This window comes from Lissotriton helveticus, chromosome 1_2, assembly GCF_964261635.1.
Source record: "Lissotriton helveticus chromosome 1_2, aLisHel1.1, whole genome shotgun sequence".
Lineage (NCBI taxonomy): Eukaryota > Metazoa > Chordata > Amphibia > Caudata > Salamandridae > Lissotriton > Lissotriton helveticus.
In genome coordinates, this window is record NC_136058.1 from 419,135,282 (window position 1) to 419,154,929 (window position 19,648).

Sequence of the window (19,648 nt, forward strand, 5' to 3'; positions counted from 1 at the left end):
GTGTAAGGCAGTGCCTCTGGGAGGCGTGCCGTGGGCGTTGCGGTGGGTGTTCCCATGCTCCACCCATGGCATTTGACACATTCACAGATTTACAACATAACATAAATCCGGGAATGCGGAATAAGCCTACGCCTCCCCAGGGGTGACGTAAGGGTTGTTTTGGGGCAGGAAGGTGTTCCTTTGTGCACAAAAACAACACATTGGTGCATGACAGCATTTGTGGCAGCGCAGTGATAGAGGCAAGGAATGCGCTGTAGCTCATAGATATGGCTATTCCTGCCCTTTTCTTTTGAAGCGGAGAAGCGGAGAAGCGCAGCGCAGCGCAGAAAAGTGGCGCGCAGCGCTGCCCTGTGTACCATTGTTGTAAATGCGGCCCTGGGTGGGTGAGGGATGGAGGGCGGGATGAATGTCTGGATTAAAGAGACCTTGGTACAATGCCGGTTGGCTCTGCTGCTCTTCGGCCATAACGGATGTCTTTGTTTTTCTTCTTTAACACAGAAACCTTCCTCGCTGAATTAGGTAAGTTAAATAAATCTAAAAAAGATTTCACATGATTTATTTATTTATCTCAAAGTTGTTTCTAACTCCATATTTTCTCTGTTTCACTTTAGAATTTTATGAACACGTCAAATGCTTCGAATGTAAGTAAAACAATAAAGGCTTAAGAGGGGACTGGTAACTGATGTGATGATCACAGGAAGTGGGAGGGTGGGGTCTACTTTGTACTTGTTGTGTTTTCATTCAGTTTATTAAATCTGATTCTATGCCTTTTGACTGGATTTGGTACCATTGCATCGTTACATAATGATAGATAAACTAAGGGGCATATTTACAACAAAGTGTGGAGCGCTGCTTTAGGCTCCTTGGCATAACGCTGAGCTCCACCACTTCTGAAATGCAGGCTGCACCGTATTTACAAAAGTATGGTGCAGCCCTGCATTTCCCTCTGAGCTGGTGCAAACTTTAGCTGCCTAGTGCCAAAGCAAGCACCCTTGCACCATAGTGCAAGCACCCTTGCACCATAGTGCAAGGGTCTCTGCATTGAGGGGAAGATCATTTATGTGCAGGAAGGTGTCGCTTCCTGCGCAAAAACAATCTTTAAATGGTGTTTTGCAACTTCTTTGTGTGCGGCTAAATGCAGCACACATGAAAGTTACAAAATGTCAAAAAAATTTTAATGATTGTTTATGTGCAGAAAGGGACACTGGTTCTCAAAATCCGGACCCTGTTGTTCTTCCGATATCGAGGTCCAATACCCGTGTCTCGAAACCTCAACGTACCGAGACGATTTTGGTGTCTACGAACCGATAATGATTAGGACATCATTCCTATGTATTTGCGTTACAATCGAGGGTTGCCAACACCCCTAAATCACAGTTTCCGTCCCATCCCTTAAACTCCATTTTGTGAACGGCATCCATCTTGCATCTTGCCCTCATGATAAGTCAATTAAAGGTCGAGCTTGATCCTAATAGACACGTCCACCTTTCGTGACTTTCCCCTGACCTGTCCCAACTGACTCCACTGTCTTCGGCCAAACCTGTTTAGGCAGCTCCTCGCCCAGTGGCCGAATGCGATAGCATCTACGCATAACATTCCACGAACCATTCACTACATACAGACCATGCTTTCTGCAAACATGCACCTGTCCACGTTCCTTGTTTATGGCCAGTTTTATGACTGGGTTGTACCTTTCTTTATTGAGTTTCATCGATATCTGATGGGAGTTCCAGGCCTAACTGGGTAATCTATCAACTGACTGGACATCTAAAATATGGGCTTGCTTACATGACTTCGCTCTTTGTATTATTGTAGAAATATGTATATTGCCATACCATAAACTCAAGAATTCTTGCTTGAAGCCATGTATCTTGTATATAAGGAGAAGGCTGGTTCTGTAAAAACGAACAGTCTCCCAAGAACCTACTCCCCGTGTGGTGTACTTCTGGGACACGTGTTACTTGGTAGCTACCAATAAACCTTGATCTTTGACTGCGACTAGAAGACTCCGTGTTTCTGTGGTCCGGAACAAGGGAGAACTCAGAGGTCTTCGGGTGTTGTCCCCTGACGCCAGCGGGTTCCTAAAAACCCGTTACCTCAACACCTTCCTGCACATAAACTATCAATGGCCTTTTGCTGTTTTATGTGTGCTGCACAATGCAACACACATGGAAACAACAAAAACGAGGAGACATTAACCGTTTCTCCTCGTTTCGCCTATTTAAGACCAGGTTTTCCCTGGTCTTAAGTTTGGTGCTGCCTCATATTTACGCCACCCTTGTAAATAGGGATCAGCGTCAAAATCAATGGGTGTTGCTGTGTAAATCCCACCGCAACACCAATTGCCCCCCTTTCACTCTAAGTACAGCATGAAAGGGGGCCTTATTTACAAGGCAGCGTTGAGCCACGTTAAGTGGCTTAGAGCTGGCTTGTAAATAAGGGGAAGCCCATATCGCCACAGGAACGCCACTAAAAGTGATGTTCCTGTTGCGATAGGGGCTTGTAAATATGCCCCTAATATCCAGCAATCTCAAACTCGGGACCTTCAAAAAGCCTTTCTGATGCTGTGACGTACCAGGGGGGGGCGTGGCTCACTGCTGGAGAGGTCACGTGATGCAGCTCACCGTCACAAGAAGGCGGCCCGACTCACCGGGCTCACACCAGACAAATGAACAGAGAGCCGAGCCAGAGCTCTGCCGTGGCTCCAAGAGCCCGTACCGAGAACCGAGCCTGGAAAATATTTGTCATATAAATCACGCGACAAACATCATGTAAAATTACGATAAACTTTCTTCAAGATTCAGAAATAATACGGAACCGTTTGACCTTAGTATACCAGATGATATCACTACATTCAGAGGTATTTATTTTAAGAAATGGTTAGCAAACATCCCCCCCACAACCCCCTCTCAGATGACAATGTCATTAGAGGACTATGGTGTAACCCTATAAGTGGTCTTGATTCTTACTACATAAGGAGTAACATTATATCACCCCCGCTGCCATTATACCCTCTTCAATCAAACGCCGCGGGCGTCTGTACAGCACACATACTGAACTCGCATATCACAAGGTGCTTTTGTGTGTTGTAAAGAAGGAAAAGGAGATGCTGTGGAATCAAATATTTGCCTAGGATCACACAGTTTATCCATATGGGGAAGCTGAAACTGATCCCATGTTTTTTTGTATTTCCAGTGGCGTACCAAGGTGGGGTGTGGGGGGGGTTCCGCCAGAGACGCATGTGTTTTGAGGACTGCAGCCTCTCACCACCCCTGCTCTTACCTGTAGTCGTGCAAGAAAAGCAGGAATCAGTCGCCAGCAACCCCCCCACCCACCCCCCTTGCTCTTACAGCCACCACGGGGCAGCAAAGGCTGTGACGCCATGTGCGGCAAAAAGGCCTAGCTACGTGTGTGATTTAGACACTAGATGGTTATCTCTTTCTCTCTCCTCTTTTCACCAAAGATTCAGGCTTTGTCTTCATTTCTAAGCACATGAGGTTAGAGCATGGGTAACAGGCTGAAGCCACAAGAAAGCTTGGCTTTGTTTGGGCTTGGAGGGCCCGGTGGATCTAGAGCCAGGCATCGGGCTCGAGCCCGACTTGAGCTTGCAGGGTGGTGCCCACTTCTAGCTCACACAACAACAGGAAGGGCAGATAACTCACCATAGATCACCTACACCAACAGAGAGGTGATGACTTCCCTTGTAACATGCATTGGCAATGCCAATAGGTCTCGCCTTTTAGAAGACTAGCTCTGCTATTGCCTTTTGTTAATGCTGCACAGCATGGGCATTGTTGACTTTGACAATGATTTGCAGCATGACTAAAAATATTTAAAACAAACACAAGGAGATGATGGACGGAGCGCTGAAACTTTTCAGACACTCACCCCCAGTCACAGATCTGGGTTGAATCCATCCTTGTTCTTTAGCTCGCTTCGCCACCCCAGTTCAGACCCAGCTATATGCACATCAATCTTGACCCTGTGCCTCATGGGATAACCGTCCAGCCCGAACTGCCAAGCAAGGTCTTTCCTGAAGAGGAAACAAGCATCCTGGGACCAGTTTCGGGCTAACAGCCCTCTTCAGCCAGGGTAGCTTGAATCCAGTGGCACAGTGAGTAAAGGACCCACGTCTGGGCATACCCTGCCAACTTAGGGCAAACAAAGCAAACACAAGGAGATGATGGACGGTGCACTGAAACTTTTCAGACACCCATCCTAGTCAAAGATCTGGGTTGAATCCATCATTGTTCTTTAGCTCACTTCGCCACCCCAGTTCAGACATGGCTATATGCAAATCAGTCTGACCCTGTCCCTCATGAGAGCAGTCAAGCCCGAACTGCCAAGCCATGTCTTCTCAGAACCGGTAACAAGCATCCTGGAACCAGTTTCTGGGTAACACCCTTCATCAGCCAGGCTAGCTTAAATCCTGTGGCAAAGTGAACAAGAGACCCATGTCTGGGCATACCCTGCCAACTTAGGGTGAACAAAGCAAACACAAGGAGATGATGGACGGAGTGCTGAAACTTTTCAGACACACCCCCAGTCACAGATCTGGGTTGAATCCATCAACATTCGTTATCTCACTTCGTCACCCCAGTTTGGACCCAGCCATATGCAAATCAGTCTGACCCTGTGCCTCATGGGAGCAGTCCAGCCCGAACTGCCAAGCCAGATCTTCCCTGAACTGGAAACAAGCATCCTCGGACCGGTTTCTGGGTAACACCCTTCATCAGCCAGGCTAGCTTGAATGCCAATGGAGTCAAGCTATCCTGGCTGATGAGGGGTGAAACCCCGAAACCAGTCATAGGATGCTTGTTTCCAGTCCAGGGAGGACCTGGCCTGGCAGTTCGGGCTGGACTATTTCCATTGGGCGCATGGTCAAGAATGATTTGCATATGGCTGGGTTCAAACTGGAATGGCATGGTGAGCAAAAAAGCAATAGATTTAGGCCCAGATATCTGTACTGGAATGAATATATGACATTGTTCTGCATTCTTTCCATAAATTGTTCTTTTTGCAGCTTGAATCCTGTGGCAAAGTGAGCAAGGGACCCACGTCTGGGCATACCCTGCCAGCTTATGGCGAACAAAGTAAACATGTGTTTTAGTTACTCCTGAAAAAGGGCTACGTATGCCTAAACACATTGGGTTACCCAGGATGTGCAGCGCATTCCAATATACTGGTTTACTATTGTAGATGGATCCTGAACGAGCAGTGGTGGAAAATCTGTATGTGAAGCTGTGAATCATGAGCCACTATGAAGTAGGAAAGGAGGAAAGTCCTTTTGTTTTGTATACCCTCAAACACCCTAGTGGTGTAATGCTTCATCATTGGGACACCCTGACGCCTAAAAGTCAGGGTGGGCTCGACCGTATTTCAGGGAGCTCTTATAGATGTATTTGACCAGGGTGATAACGTTTTAAAAATCCACAGACAGATCCCAGTTTCCCTTTATTCTTGTATCCGTCAGGGATATTAAAAAGGAAGAAAATAGGGTCATATGGGATATTATGATTCTAAGACACTAATGCCAACATGTTTCAGTCCACTTTATGCCCCTTAAAGGTGCTGGATTGTCTTCAGGGCAATGACCTGATTCCCCCCTGGAATAACTATAGTATGAGAATATAGTGGATAGTAACTTGGCGGTACTGCCTTAGACGGGAAACAACCTTTACATCGCGGTCATTAGACCGCAATGCCTTTACAACGTGGTCGTTATAACGACCGCATTGTTACAACGTGATGCCATTACTACGCAAGTCATTACATCGACTTGCAGTAGATGGCACTCTAACATAAGGAATAGTATAATTTACTATTCCAACACCTTCCCTACTGTTGTGTAGGCTGGAGTTGGATTAGTAAATGATATATTCCTAATGTTATGGCGCCATCTACTACAAGTCGATGTAATGACTTGCATAGTAATGGCATCGCGTTGTAATAAAGTGGTTGTTGTAACAACGGCGTTGTTAAATACCGCATAATAAAAGTACACGTTGTAACGTGCTATATTCGCCTTAGACTGCACCTAAGGACTATGGACAACTATGAAAACTTGCACCTGGTGGTGTTGCAATGGGCTGCGGTACTAGCCCACTGCACTAAGAACCCTTGAGTGTGTGAAGCTTATTCCTCATGGTGGTGTACTGGGGAGCTACAAGCCCCTCCGAAACCAGTCCCTGAGTGCATGAACCTTGCACCCAGTGAAGGAGTACCAGGCAGGCAGTACTATCCTCTCCACAGAAGGGTCCCTTGAGTACCTGAAGCTTGCATCTGGAGGTGGTGTACGGGCAGGTGGTGCTAACCCTCTCCAGCCAGGCTCCATGTTTTCTTGAAGTTTGTACTGCCTCTAGATTTCATGGCTGTATACAGGAAGTTGGAAAATGGATGTCCAAAAGCTGTCTAAAGCTGAATGTAGGAAAAACTGAGATGCTTCTATTTGGGTGTGACACCTCATCCCTAAATATCAATCAGTGGCGATTGCCCTGGCAATATTGTATTGGCTACCAGTTAGAAGTTTTAAGTCCCTCTGCATTGCCTTTAAATCACTACATGGGCTTGGTCCTGATTATTTTACATATAAATTTATGGGGTATGTTCTAGAAAGGAAGCTTCGTTCAGCATCGTATTTTAATCTTGTAACTCCAAGGGCAAAAGCTGCATCTTGGGGGAAGAAGAGGTTGTGTGGCAGGCACAGTCAGCTTGTGGAATTCTTTCCCTTGGCACTTAAGAAAGAAAACAATCTTCTTGTTTTTCGCAAACTTTTAAAGACCTGGCTGTGTAACAAATAGAATGAGGCCCTCAACCAACCTTTTCCATTTCCTGTTAGTCCCTTTTAAAAATCAAATCTGCTGCTCCTAGTCAACCAGGGGTATTAGTGCACAATACAAATTATAATTTAATTTCATTTGATTTCATTTACATCTCATGCAGTATATGGGTTGCATGGCACACTGGGTTGTGTGCCCTGTTGACTCTTCAGATTTCTCTGCACCAAGACCCGCAGCCTGGAATGACAGAGTGAATACCCTCGGTGAGGGGTACTACGGATAGCACAACCAGTGCTGCAGCCCCAGGGGGACCCTCTTCAGTACCCATGCCCTGGGTATCAGGGGTAACATTTATTAGGGGCTACCAGTGGTGCCTGAAGTTGCGCTAATTGTTGTGCATGTTTAGGGTAAGAGCATGGTACTAGGAACCTGGTTAGCATGGCACCAGTTCACCTCAGTCAAAGTTGCATCAGAAGCCAGGCTAAAATTGTGAAGGGGAACTGCAACAAGAACCCAGTTTCTCACAGCTCTTCAGAGTAAGTTCAAGATATTGTACGTATTGCCAACTACTTAAGGCTTAGATATTCACGGATTAGGAGATCTGCTTTTTAAATTGTTTTTTGTGGCTTGACAACATTCCTTCTACCCTTGCATCATGCTGGCATAGGGGTATTCAGTAAGGTGTTGGTGAAGCCAATATGCATTGTACGGGATTTTCCTTGGTAAAGATTTTGGGGCAGATTTACAGGCCCCTCGCACCACTTTTGCGTCACTTTTAACATGGATAAAGTGATGCAAAAGTGGCGCATGGGGCCTGTAAATCTTCCCCTTACTCTGCGGAATTTGTTGGAATTTTTCAGGAACTCTGCGGAATTCCGCAGATTGAAACTCCACGAGCTCCACACAGGCCTTCTCTGAACCACCCCCAAATTGATAGGCACACTACAGTATAACTGCTGGTGCCACACTTCAGGAGGGCAAAGATACACCTGTGGGGCCGTGGGACCTGATAACCTGGACCTGTGTGGTGCACAAAGAGGATGACTGCCATTGAAAGCGACGGTGTGCCCTTCCTGAATAGTGGCTGGCCTGGGCTGACTGCCTGCTGCTGTGGCACCCCAAAGAGTGCTATTCAAGGGCCTTGTTGGCTGGCCCCCTGTTCTCTTGGGAAGGTCTCATGGACATCAAAGACCTCCCATGAGGGACCCACATTGTCCACTTGTGTCACCTGGATAGCGGTGCCCTCTTAATTGCCCACATCGTCTGTTGGATCCTAGACCTCAACACATATAGCAGTTTTGTTGGTGATGAGTGGATCCTGTTGTGGGATCCAGCGTGGCCTACTCGTCAGTCGTGCTGCACCTCTCTCGTGTGACACGCCATCTGCATGCTCATTGCGTTAAGTGTCTGATTCACATGGTGCAACCCTCGGAAGTGAGGATATGCCTGTGCAATTGCTGCCTTCTACCTCGTGTGGCACTGCTGAACTTGCATATGTGTGTGTGATTGGAATTGCACAGTGCAACCAGTATCAACGCACACCAGGAGTTTTGCCTCATGTCCAAGGAGGTACAACATTTACAACTCTTCATTGTGCGTTACCGGTATTGTCTGAATGGCAAGTATCAACATGCACCAGGTGTTGTGCCTCATTTCCAGGGAGATACGGAATTTGCAACTCTTTGTTGTGTGAGATCAGAATTGCCTGGTGCAGTTCATATCACTGCGCACCAGACTTTGTGCCCTGATTGCCTGGGTGGGACTCTGATCGACGTGTGCTGGGCGTGGTGCCTCTTCCTTCTGAGAGGCTTTCAAGTTAATTTCCCGACCATTGCTTGTTCCTTTTTGACCATCAGTGCGGCGTACCAACTGCGCTCTCCTCCACTGGGCCCAGACGACATTGTGCAGCCAGGTATTGTTCCCCTTAACCGGCCTGGGTATTGAGAGTGACGGACGAGGTCAAAGGTATGCTTCTGACAATGATCGGAAGTGGGAGACTCCATAACCCCTCCCCACTGTGCTTCATAGAACTGGGCTGGTACCAGAAGGCCCCTGGTGGAACCTTTTTGAGTGATCAACTATTACTCTTAACCCACTTCCTGTGGGTAAACTTCCCAAATGGTGACCAAACCCCCCAATTGAAGTCTTAATCATAGGTTGCTCAATCGTGCTAGATGTGATGGAGTAGATTCTTCCGTTTAATTGAACCGGCCGTGGGACCAATCGTGCCACGGGGGCAGTATTACTCTTTGGTATAAATCAGTCAATTCCAACTGCTCCGGTCGTCTGCCTGGTTACAATGAGCTTGTTTGTCAGCCCACCAGTTCGTCTTTCAAGGTCCCCATGTGTGTATTTCCCCTTTTCCTCTCTCACTTTACCGGTATCTCTCTATTTCACTGTCTCACCAGGCTGAACAATCGCCTTTATCCCTTATCCCTTGGTCCTGAAGAGATCCTGCACTGTAAAAGGGTCGAAACGCGGTTGACTGTATTTGAAAGCGAACCACTTTAACGGCTCTGACTATTGTACACAGAAGCTGGAATCATTACTAAGTTAATTTTTGGTCGCCTTTAAAAAATTGTGGAAACCAAGCTGTACACGTTACATATTTTTCACTGTTTGTTTTATGGTTCCATTTAACTGGGGACACAAAAGCATTTTCTTGGTCTATGTATATGTCAATTCGAATTTTACAAATCTGATAAAAAGAACTAATGTGAACATAAAGTCTGCAAGGCCCACTTTCTTTCTGACATCAGCTTAACCCGTCTTTCCGATTGCAATTGTGCATTTGATTATTATTATAGATAAGCCTAACTTTCCGCTGGAACCGTTGTTTCTGTTACATATGACATACCCTGGTTCATAGTGAGTAGGGTTCCCCTTGTCCTTGTTCTCCACTTTCTAAAAGTCACATGTTCATAATTGTGACTTAACATCTGTCTTTACCAAGAGGATTACAATTCCGCAGATACCAAACATGACTTTTCTATCTGCTCAGAATCAAAACGTTATCACTCATTAGATCTAATAAAGGAACCTAGTATTTTCGTATGGGTGAGGCAGGCCCCACAGTAACAAATGAGTTGGTGAGTTTTTCACCACGAGAACATGTAAAACTTAAAAGTACATGCCCAACTCTTTAAGTACAATACACCCTACCCTATGGGCTGTCTAGGGCCTACTCTAGGGGTGACTAATAGTTAATAAAAAGGGTGTTTTAGGCCTGGCAAGAGGGTTGTTTTGCCAAGTCGAATTGGTAGTTCAACACTGACATCAGGCTGCAATGACAGCCCTGGAAAGTTTTTCAAGGGGCTACTTAAGTAGGTGGTACAATAAGTGCTGCAGGCCCACTAATAGCATTTCAATTACCAGCCTGGATTATTGTATACCACTTAACTAGGGACTTATAATTAAATTAAATATGCCAATCTGCTGTAAGCCAATGTTACTATGTTTTAGGGAGTGAGCGCAAGCACTTTAGCACTTGTCAGCAGCGGCAAAGTGCATCGAGTGCACCAAGTGCAGAGAGAGCACAGAGTGCTGAGGCCAACGAAATCTAAAATATAACATACAAGGATCTACAAAAGACAATAAAAATCAAACAACCATAGGCAAAGATATTAGGTCTGGATGTTTTGTGAGAAAGTAATAACTCCCAGCAGCTAATTGTGAAGAAGCCAGCGAGAGGGTATACAAATCAGAACTGCTGTTGTACCTGTAGTCTCCGCAAGAACCACATGGCGAGGAAAGCACTAGAGATTCTGGTAACAAACAGGACGGCTTCAAACAAGGCATATGGAATATGTAACTATCAGATTGCCTAAAAATACAACACAAAGATGGTGAATGATAAACTCACCTTCCAAAGGCCAGGTTGGCGCTGCTGTCTCAGGAGGAACTTTTAAGACTTCAAAGATGAACAAGGGATCTTCAGCAAACAAAGGGAAGGGAAGACTGACCGGTCTAACGGGAAACAACCTTTACAACGCAACTTTTACAACGCACTACCATTACAATGCAGTCATTAAATTGCAACATCCCTTACATCGCATGCCATTACAACGCAACGATTACATCGCATGACACTAGAACGCATACCATCACAATGCATGTCATTACAACGCAGTAATTACAAAGCATACCATTACAACGCATACCATTACAACACATAGTACCCTTACACTATCCAAAACTTACCCTACTAATGCACCCCCTGGAGTTAGAATAGTAATTTTTACCCCTACACTATCCAACACTTACCCTACTGTTGCACCCTCTGGAGTTAGAATAGTAATTTTTACCCCTATACTATCCAATACTTACCATACATTGAATGTAATGGTATGCGTTGTAATGGTATGCATTGTAAAGGTAGTATGCGTTGTAATGGAATGCGTTGTAAAGGTAGTTTTTGGCAATTAGTTGTAATGGCATGCGTTGTAATGGCATGCGTTGTAAAGGATGTTGCGTTGTGAAAAATGCGTTGTAAAGGCATGCGTTGTAAAAGTATGCATTGTAACGTCATACAACCGGTCTAACAAATATCATACGGCAACATACCAACCATCATATGTCCACACAACTTACATCATGCATCGCCATAAGCACAATCTCACATCCATCTCATATGTCCTCAGTACCATACAACCTTTGACCCATAGATTTAGATGCTATTAAGCTTCATTCTGTTATGTCATTTATCATTTGTTGAACTCATTTATACCCATAGGGTTTTATGGAATTGAAAGGTGCTAAATGTTTGAAAAAGATCTAAGAGGAAAAGGGTGGGACTGCTTTATTTGCCATCCAAGGAAGTTCATCCATCTGAATTAATCACATGTCAAATGTGACCAGCACTGTCAGAGAATGGGCAAGTAGTTAGTGCCACTGTTATTGGCTGGGTGTTACTGGTTTAAAATTGGGTTAATGTTTTCCAACTGCCACGGCTGGTATTAGACCTAGCATCCTTGGCGTGGGTCTCCTTACATCCACTCCCCTAGACCTCCCACGTGCATGACCCACTCTTCAGGCTAGACGCCCCCATGCCCCCAACAGTAGCCTCATGCGAGGACCCCCTAATGTAACCCTGACCTCTGACCTCACAGATCCTCCATGACCCCGGGGGAATAACAGAAACCCCAGCGTAGCAACCCCGATCCCCCGGATTCATGAAGTCTAGTCATAGAGCGGAACGATAGAATGCCCAGTTTAGAAATCACCCTTTCCCTAAGACCCCTAACTCCGTAGCCCCCACGCAGGGCCCCGAACCAAGGGAAACCTGGACGCCAAACGCACCATGCCAGGCTGTCTCCCCCTGCCTGAGGGTAGCGAGCCTCTCCCAAGTGAGGGGGTTGGAGTAGTTTCGATCACACATCCCGCCTCCCCGCCGGTCGTCTGGGAACCCTGCAGCAAGACTTCAAAGGATCAAGGTGCTAGCTGGCAGGAAGACCCCACAATCAGCACCGGGGCACCAGGGAACCGCCTGCGAGATCTCAGGACTTCAAAGAGAAAAGGACTTTAACTAGCGGCCCTTTCTGCTACAGGGGCTTGTCATTTTTCTTTCATCCTAGAGAGCCCTGCTGACCTGGTCGCGGCTCGTCCGACTTGGATCCTAAGTACGCTTCCTCCCTGTGACCCAGAGAGCCCTGCTGACACTGTCGCGGCTTGACTCGAACCCCAAGTACGTCCCGTTACCCCCAGATCGAGCCCTGCTGACTTGGTCGCGGCTCCACTCACCCCTAAGGACGTTCCGCTTCCAACTGCTCGAGCCCTGCTGACCTGGTCGCAGTTCAAGCCTGACGCTGGTACGTCCCATACCCGCAGCACCGCAGAACCAACGCAGCTCAAGGAGTGCGAGCCGAACACCCGGTATGTCCCGTATCCGCAGCACCAAAGAATCAATGCGGCTCGAGAAGTGCAAGCCGTACACCTGGTACTTCCCATACCCGCAGCACCAAAGAATCAATGCGGCTCGAGGAGTGCGAGCCTAGCACCCAGTACGTCCCGTACCCGCAGCACCAAAGAATCAACGCGGCTCGAGGTGTGCGAGCCGAGCACCCGGTATGTTCCATACCCACATCACCGTATCACGCGGCTCGAGGATTGAGAGCTGTACGCCTGGTACGCCCCGCACCCGCAGCCCCAGGGAATCAACGCGTCTCGAGGAGTGCGAGCCATACACCTGGTACGCCCCGCACCTGCAGCATCACTGTATCACGTGGCTCGAGGATTGAGAGCCGTACGCCTGATACGCCCCGCATCCGTAGTCCAGCAGACCCCACGTGGCTCGAGGATTGAGAGCCGGCTGCCAGGTACGCTTCGTACCTCCTGCCGCAACGTCACCGCTACTCTTCACAGTTCCCCAGAACCAGCCAGGACGCTGTGTACCTCGTGCCCGTGGACTCGTGACCACCTCCCTTGTGGGACTGTGAGTACTGGGAACGCCTCTATGACTAAACCAGATCGAACTGTCCCTTAAGTCACTATAAGTGCCTGGGGATACCCCAACCCCCCACCTGATTGTATGGTGTGCTCCTTGACCTTGCGAATCTGATGACAATTGTTATATAAAGAACCCTTTATTCGTACAATCAACTGGTGTGGTGTCCCTTTGTAGTGTGGTGAGACCTTACTGTGCACGACCATAAATGCACAACCCTCCCATCTGAGGGTCAGACTAAAGCGCTCGGCAACGTTCCTGGAGGAGGTGGGTCCCTGTGTGGTCAGAAGTATCTACCTCTACCACCCAGAGACCTCCAATTCCAACAGCTGGCTGCAGACCTCAATGATTGGCTGATGTGCTGTTGGTAGTGCTGTGATTGGATGTCTTCTCAGCTGTACTTCTCTGTTTCAGGTCCGGTGACTCTGGATCCTGGCACTGCCAATCGCCACCTCATCGTGTCGGCGGATGGAAGAAGCGTCAGCTATGGAGGCACCGCTCAGGATCTGTCCTATAATCCACAAGCATTTGAGTTTTTCCCCTTTGTGCTGGGGAGACAGAGACTCAACTCAGGCAGACATTACTGGGAAGTCAGGGTTGGTGACAAGACCCGCTGGAGTCTGGGGGTGTGCGATGAATCTGTGAGACGGAAGAGTGAGGAAACAGCATCACTGGACCAGGGATACTGGATGGTGTCTCTTCTGGATGGTGCATACTTGGCTTCCACTGCCCCCCTCTGGACCACACTGAGGCCATGCCAGCCTCTCAGGGCAGTGGGTATCTTTGTGGACTATGAGGCTGGCAAGCTCTTGATGTACAATGTGCAGGATAGATCTCTGCTCTTCACCTTCTCTGGGTGTTCCTTTCCCCCTGTCCTGTGCCCGTTCTTTTGTCCATGGAACCAAGATAAAGGCAAAAATGTGGCCGCATTGTGCATCCTCTCAATGACGCAGCCCGTTTGAGAGTCACATTTGGGGACAATGTGAAGCGACAAAAAAATATTGGGATCTTAAGTCTTGGTCCTGACTTGAGAGAAAGATTTTCAGGGAAGAGGGATAATTGGGGGAAGAGAAGTTCCTATTTGTGTTTTGTGTGTTTTGTGTTCTCTGTCTTGTGTTGTATGAGTCATGTTAAATGGACATAAACAGACACGACTCCAACATAGCTCAGCCCGTTCTTCTTACCTGATCATTTGACTTGGGACTTGCAGGCCCCAGGGAAGAGCGCATTTTTCCCACACTCCTGTCTGTTTCTCTTTATTCTGTATATCTAACAGGAGACACTTATGCACCAGTAACTCAGTCTAAGTGCGATATGCCAATTACGCCTTCCGCATTTAGGTTTCCTACTGACTCTCCTTACTCTTCTCAGTTGACAGCGGATGAGGGTACAGGATTTCTTATTCTGATGCCCTTCGCATCTGACAGCAGGTGAGGGTACAGGATGTGCCCTTTGAATGCCCTACACTTAATAATAATAATAATAATAATAATATGTCCACATATAAAGCGCCATGGTTACACTAATGCCAGTGTGTCCCCACACTTGTGGCAGCAGGTGAGGGTACAGGATGTCTTCTTCTGATGTCCTTCGTATGGGATAGCAGGTGAGGGTACATGATGAGTACTTCTGTTTTGATGGTGCTTAGTTGTAGGCAGCTGTTTTTTTATCCATTTGGCGACGGCTTCCATGCCTTCTCGAAAATTGTGTCTGGCGGTGTTGGGTTTGTTGCATAGGGAGAGGATGAGTTGGGTGTCGTCTGCGTTTGACACAATGTTGAGTCTGTAGGTTCTGGTGATGGGGGCGAGCAGAGCCGTATAGATGTTGAAGAGTGTAGGGCTGAGGGAGGACCCCTGGGTGACTCTGCAGGTGGTTGGTGTAGGATCTGAGAGGAAAGGGGAAAGGGAGGAGTCTGACCCGCTGCGTTCTGCTGGAGAGGAAGGAGCGGATCCAGTTGAAAGCCTTGTCTCGGATCCCTGTGTCGTGGACTCTGCATATTAGGGTACGGTAAGAGACTGTGTCGAACAGCTGAGGGCTTGTGGAGGATGAGGTCTGCTGTTTCTCCTTTGTCCAGTAGGGTGCAGATGTCCTCTGTTACGGCGAGGAGGGCGGTTTCCGTACTGTGTTTTTTTCTGAATACGGATTGGGAGGAGTCGAGGATGTTGTGCTCTTCGATGAATGTGGCAAGTTGGCTGTTGATGGCTTTTTTTATGACTTTCGCTGGGAAAGGGGAGCAGGGTGATGGGTCTGTAGTTTTTGAGGTCGGTGGGGTCTGCCGAGGGTTTATTCAAAAGGGGTTGATCTCTGCCTGTTTCCAGTCATCAGGGAACGATGCGGTTGCCAGGGAGCGGTTGATGGTGTGGCAGAGCATGGGTGCGATGGTGTCGGCGGCTCTGTTGAAAATATGGTGGTGGCAGGGGTCCGTGGGGGCCCCGGAGTGCATTTACTTCATAGTCTTCACTGTGTCTTCGGTGGTGAGGGCTGTCCAGTTGTCGATTGTTGGCTTCAGGGTGTCAGGGATTGTTGGTGAGTGTTCAGGTTGTCTTCGTTGAAGTTGTCGTAGATGCTCTTGATTTTGTGGTGGAAAAAGGTGCTGAGTTTGTCGCAGAGGTCTTGTGTAGAGGGATGTTGGTGGACTCGCTGGTGGGTTGGGCAAACTCTTTGATGATGTTGAAGAGTTCTTTGCTGTTGTGTGCATGAGTGGAGATCCTGTCTTCAATCGCTTTTTTCCTCGTATACAGGATGTCTTCTTCTGATGTCCTTCGCATGTGACCTTTGGATATTTCATAAGTGGGCCCTGGGGGTTAAGAAATTGATGCAAAGTGCCACTTTGAGATCAGAAAATTATATTTCTTTCTCTTTGAAGCAATGAGCTACAATCACACTGAAGTGTCAAAGATGTGTTTCCCCTCTGAAAGTCATTATAACATCTGTGATTCAGTAAACAGGTGTTTTCTTATATAGATTGTGTCATATTGTGGTAATGACATGTAATATGAAATTTGCAATGTGTTTTTGGGTACAGTTGCTCTATTAATGTATTATTTGATTGCATTATTGTCCCTGGCATGGCATTAATATATTGATGCCATGCTGATAAAAATAATTGTGTCCAACAAAACATGTTATTTAGATGAAGTGAAATAATAAATGCACAAAATTCGAAAAAACAGGTTGTCTATTTTCAGTCAAGTTCGGTGGGCTAAAGGCCCTGTGGGGGACTCAGGTAAAAGCTGTTGTATAAAGTAAAGTTTGAGAAATGTCTCTTTCCATCACTCTCCCTACTCTTGTGTGAAAACCTGGGTGTTGTTGCAGTACTCCCGCCCCCCACACACACAGACACTTTTAGCCTGTTTTCTTTTTTAATAATCTTTTTATTAATGAAAAACAAAGAAAACCAACAGTGGGTGCCACACAGTATGAACCAAAAGAAATATACATACATATATTGCGAGGTAGACGGATAACCACAAAGGATAGAGCTGAGCCATGGATTTTAACAAGTGTGCAGCCAGGAAGAGCGCAGTACACAATCAAAGCCCAGGCCAACCGATACAGCCCACAAACCCCTCCACTCAGAAAAACCAGGATCATCATGAAGATCAGCAATTTCGAGTGGCAGGAGAAATGAGCTGCAACAAACATCGGGGCTGAGACAATGGCCGCAGCCAGCACGGAACAATAAGAGACGCAACACCTTACAAAGTTCATCTCAAACAGTACAGCCCTCATAATCCGTCCACCCACCAAACAGGATTGCTCGTTAGTACAGCCCCCAATATCAGGATTCGAAAAGGATCTTGGAATAGGAAAAAACAAAAACACCTACTTTACATAAACCCCTTCCCCCCACCCTGCACCCCTGCATGCAGCTTTCGCCAGTCCCCAACTAGCAGTGTTGCTGTCACCCCATCTAACTATGATAACTAAAAATAGTAAATGGAGGAGGACCGCCGTCTTATGGGCCCCCGGTATCCCCTCTCCCCCGCCAGAACCAAGCCTTCCCCCGTATACCGAACCACCCATCTATGAAAAAACTCGTGCAAAACAGGGGAAGCATTAAATACAGCCCTCCCTCCAATAAACACAATGGTTGCGAATCCCACATCCATCAAAGCCACGATATCCAGCCCAGTCAATTAGTCTCAGCCTTGACCTTTCCGATCAGGTGTGCGAACTTCTTCCGGCCGAACCGCCGTCACCACAGGATAGTAAAAGTGCGTAAAAAGGTCTTCACAGTACACCCTGAGACGAGGAAAAGAAGTAAAATCATTGAAAACCCCATCATCAGTAAATGCCCTCCTCATCAACGAAAACTCCCCACATTGTTCCCATCGCAATCGTATTAAGGAAGGAAATGTTGCGGTTTCGAGCCAATAACAGTTCCCAACAGGAGTCTTCGGAAAGGTAGCACTGAATTGTCTTCCCACAGTCAAAGGCGATGTTAAGCACGATGATCCGTCCGACACTCCCAGCTCTCGGTAATCGGCCAACTCGCTATCCAGAGGCTTCAGCACCTCTTGCTGCACGGGGCCTCCATCTTCCGACATTATGGTCATTGTGGGTGTCGTAGCTCGCTTTGGTGCTGTCAGTGGAGCAGGGTCCGGTCTCATATGCCCTTTATCAAACGTACCAGCAATCATTTTATTCACTAGGGCTTCCACATACGAATTAAGTGCCCCGATGGCCGCCAGTACAGTTCCCAACGATGGTTCAAACTCTGCCCGTCCCATCTCTCCACTTTCGGTGGTGACCTAATTCACTTCCACCAGAGAGCCCGGTCTCTCTGGGGAGCAGGCAAGAGTGGAACGGGCGTCGGTGGAGGGCGAATTATCTTTCACCACGGTAGCAATCTGCACTCCGCTACCGCAAGCGAAGTCCCCGACCCAGCGAACACCGGATGGTGGCAATCCGGGACCCCGGTCAGGGGCCTCCGCCCACAGCCTCAGTCGTGCCACGTCTCCCCTCCTACGATATCGAACAACTCCGAGAACCGCTGTCAAAATCGGGCAAAAACAACCTCCATTTCTGTAGACCAGACGGCCGATGTTATTCAACTGGAACCCGGCCATTCCAGTACTCGAGGCCCCGGCTCCAAAGTTGGTTTAGGCCTCAAACTTAATCTCGACGTTACTTCGTCTTCCGAGCCAAGCTCCCACGGCCGATGTTATTCAACTGGAACCCGGCCATTCCAGTACTCAAGGCCCCGGCTCCAAAGTTGGTTTAGGCCTCAAACTTAATCTCGACGTTACTTCGTCTTCCGAGCTGGTAAAGTTTCCGGGATCGCACCATCAGACATCACTCCGGTTCATCTACACGGAGGAAGGGCGCGGGCTCAGGATTAATATCAGAATCATCTGGCAGGAGACGGAGGTCGGCGGAGCCGGGAGCCTAAGCAGCCATCTTGGTCGCTAGCGTGGCTCCTCCCCTTAGCCTGGTTTTTGATGCAACTTTGACTGCGGTGTACTGGGCCCCTGCTAATCAGGTCCCCAGTACCAGTGTTCTTTCCATAAAACTGTACCACTATTGACACCACTTCAGTTGCCCCTGATAATAAATGGTACCCCTGGTGCCTAGGGCATGGGTATTGAAGAGGGTCCTCTGGGCTGCAGCACTGCTTGTGCCACCCCAGTGACCCCTCACCAAGACCATGCCCTCTGCCATTGCAGGCTGCGTGTCTTAGTGAAGAGAAATCTTAAGAGTCAACATGGCAGACAGTCTTGTGTGCCATGCCTTCCATACACTGCACGAGGTATCGGTAAGTCACCCCTACTGCAGGCCTTTAGCCCTAAGGCTGAGTGCACGTATTCAATGTGTGGGCATACCTTCATGAGCAGATATGCCTCTACAAGCTACAGTCCTTTCTGAGATATTGTAATTGCCGAAGGAAGCCATGAAGAGTACATGGTAACAAATATCCGGTCTTAATAAATCCTCACTGATGGCGGTGGCGGTTGTATTAATACATTCACACAGGAGACCCTTTAGAGGGTTCAATGAACCTACCAAGCATTGGTGTGATTATTGACTTGTTCACACCGACCTGACACTTCCTGACATGTTTACGCCAGCCTTAGGGCATGTGTGTGTGCAACATATGTGCACAGATCAATTTCAGGGGTTGAACAGGGTGTCACCCTTGAAATTGCATGAGCAATTTGCGAGTACCTACTGGTACTCGCAAATTGCTCATGCAATCTCCAATTCATTCATATGGGCCTGCAGGCCCATAGGAATGAATGGGACAGCATTCCTTAATTGCGACTAGCAATTTGCGAGTAGCAATTAAGGAATGTTTAGGAATTGCTATTTTTATAGCGATTCCTACATGCATAGGCTTTTGCGATTCCTAAATAGAGATTTCTTAAAAATCGCTATTTAGGAATAGCAAAAGCCTAAGTTGATGCATGTGCCAGACTATTCCTTA

The 19,648-nt window shown here is 47.5% G+C and overlaps 1 protein-coding gene across 2 annotated transcripts in view; it reads left to right on the top strand.

The window, feature by feature from the left end:
- Nucleotides 1–16,391, top strand: part of LOC144807191 (E3 ubiquitin-protein ligase TRIM11-like) — a 297,802-nt gene extending 281,411 nt beyond the window's left edge. Inside the window, exons 6-9 of one of the 2 annotated variants that reach the window (XR_013606133.1) lie at nt 499–519; nt 612–641; nt 13,636–14,679; nt 14,754–16,391. Coding sequence is in view for 1 of the 2 variants with exons in the window: in XM_078673072.1 (XP_078529198.1) it covers nt 499–519; nt 612–641; nt 13,636–14,183 (599 nt within the window). In the remaining variant the exon portion in view is untranslated. Of the gene's footprint in view, nt 1–498; nt 520–611; nt 642–13,635 lie in introns of both variants that reach the window. The other variant, XM_078673072.1, reaches the window with a different exon arrangement.
- The last annotated feature ends 3,257 nt before the right edge of the window (nt 16,392–19,648 follow it).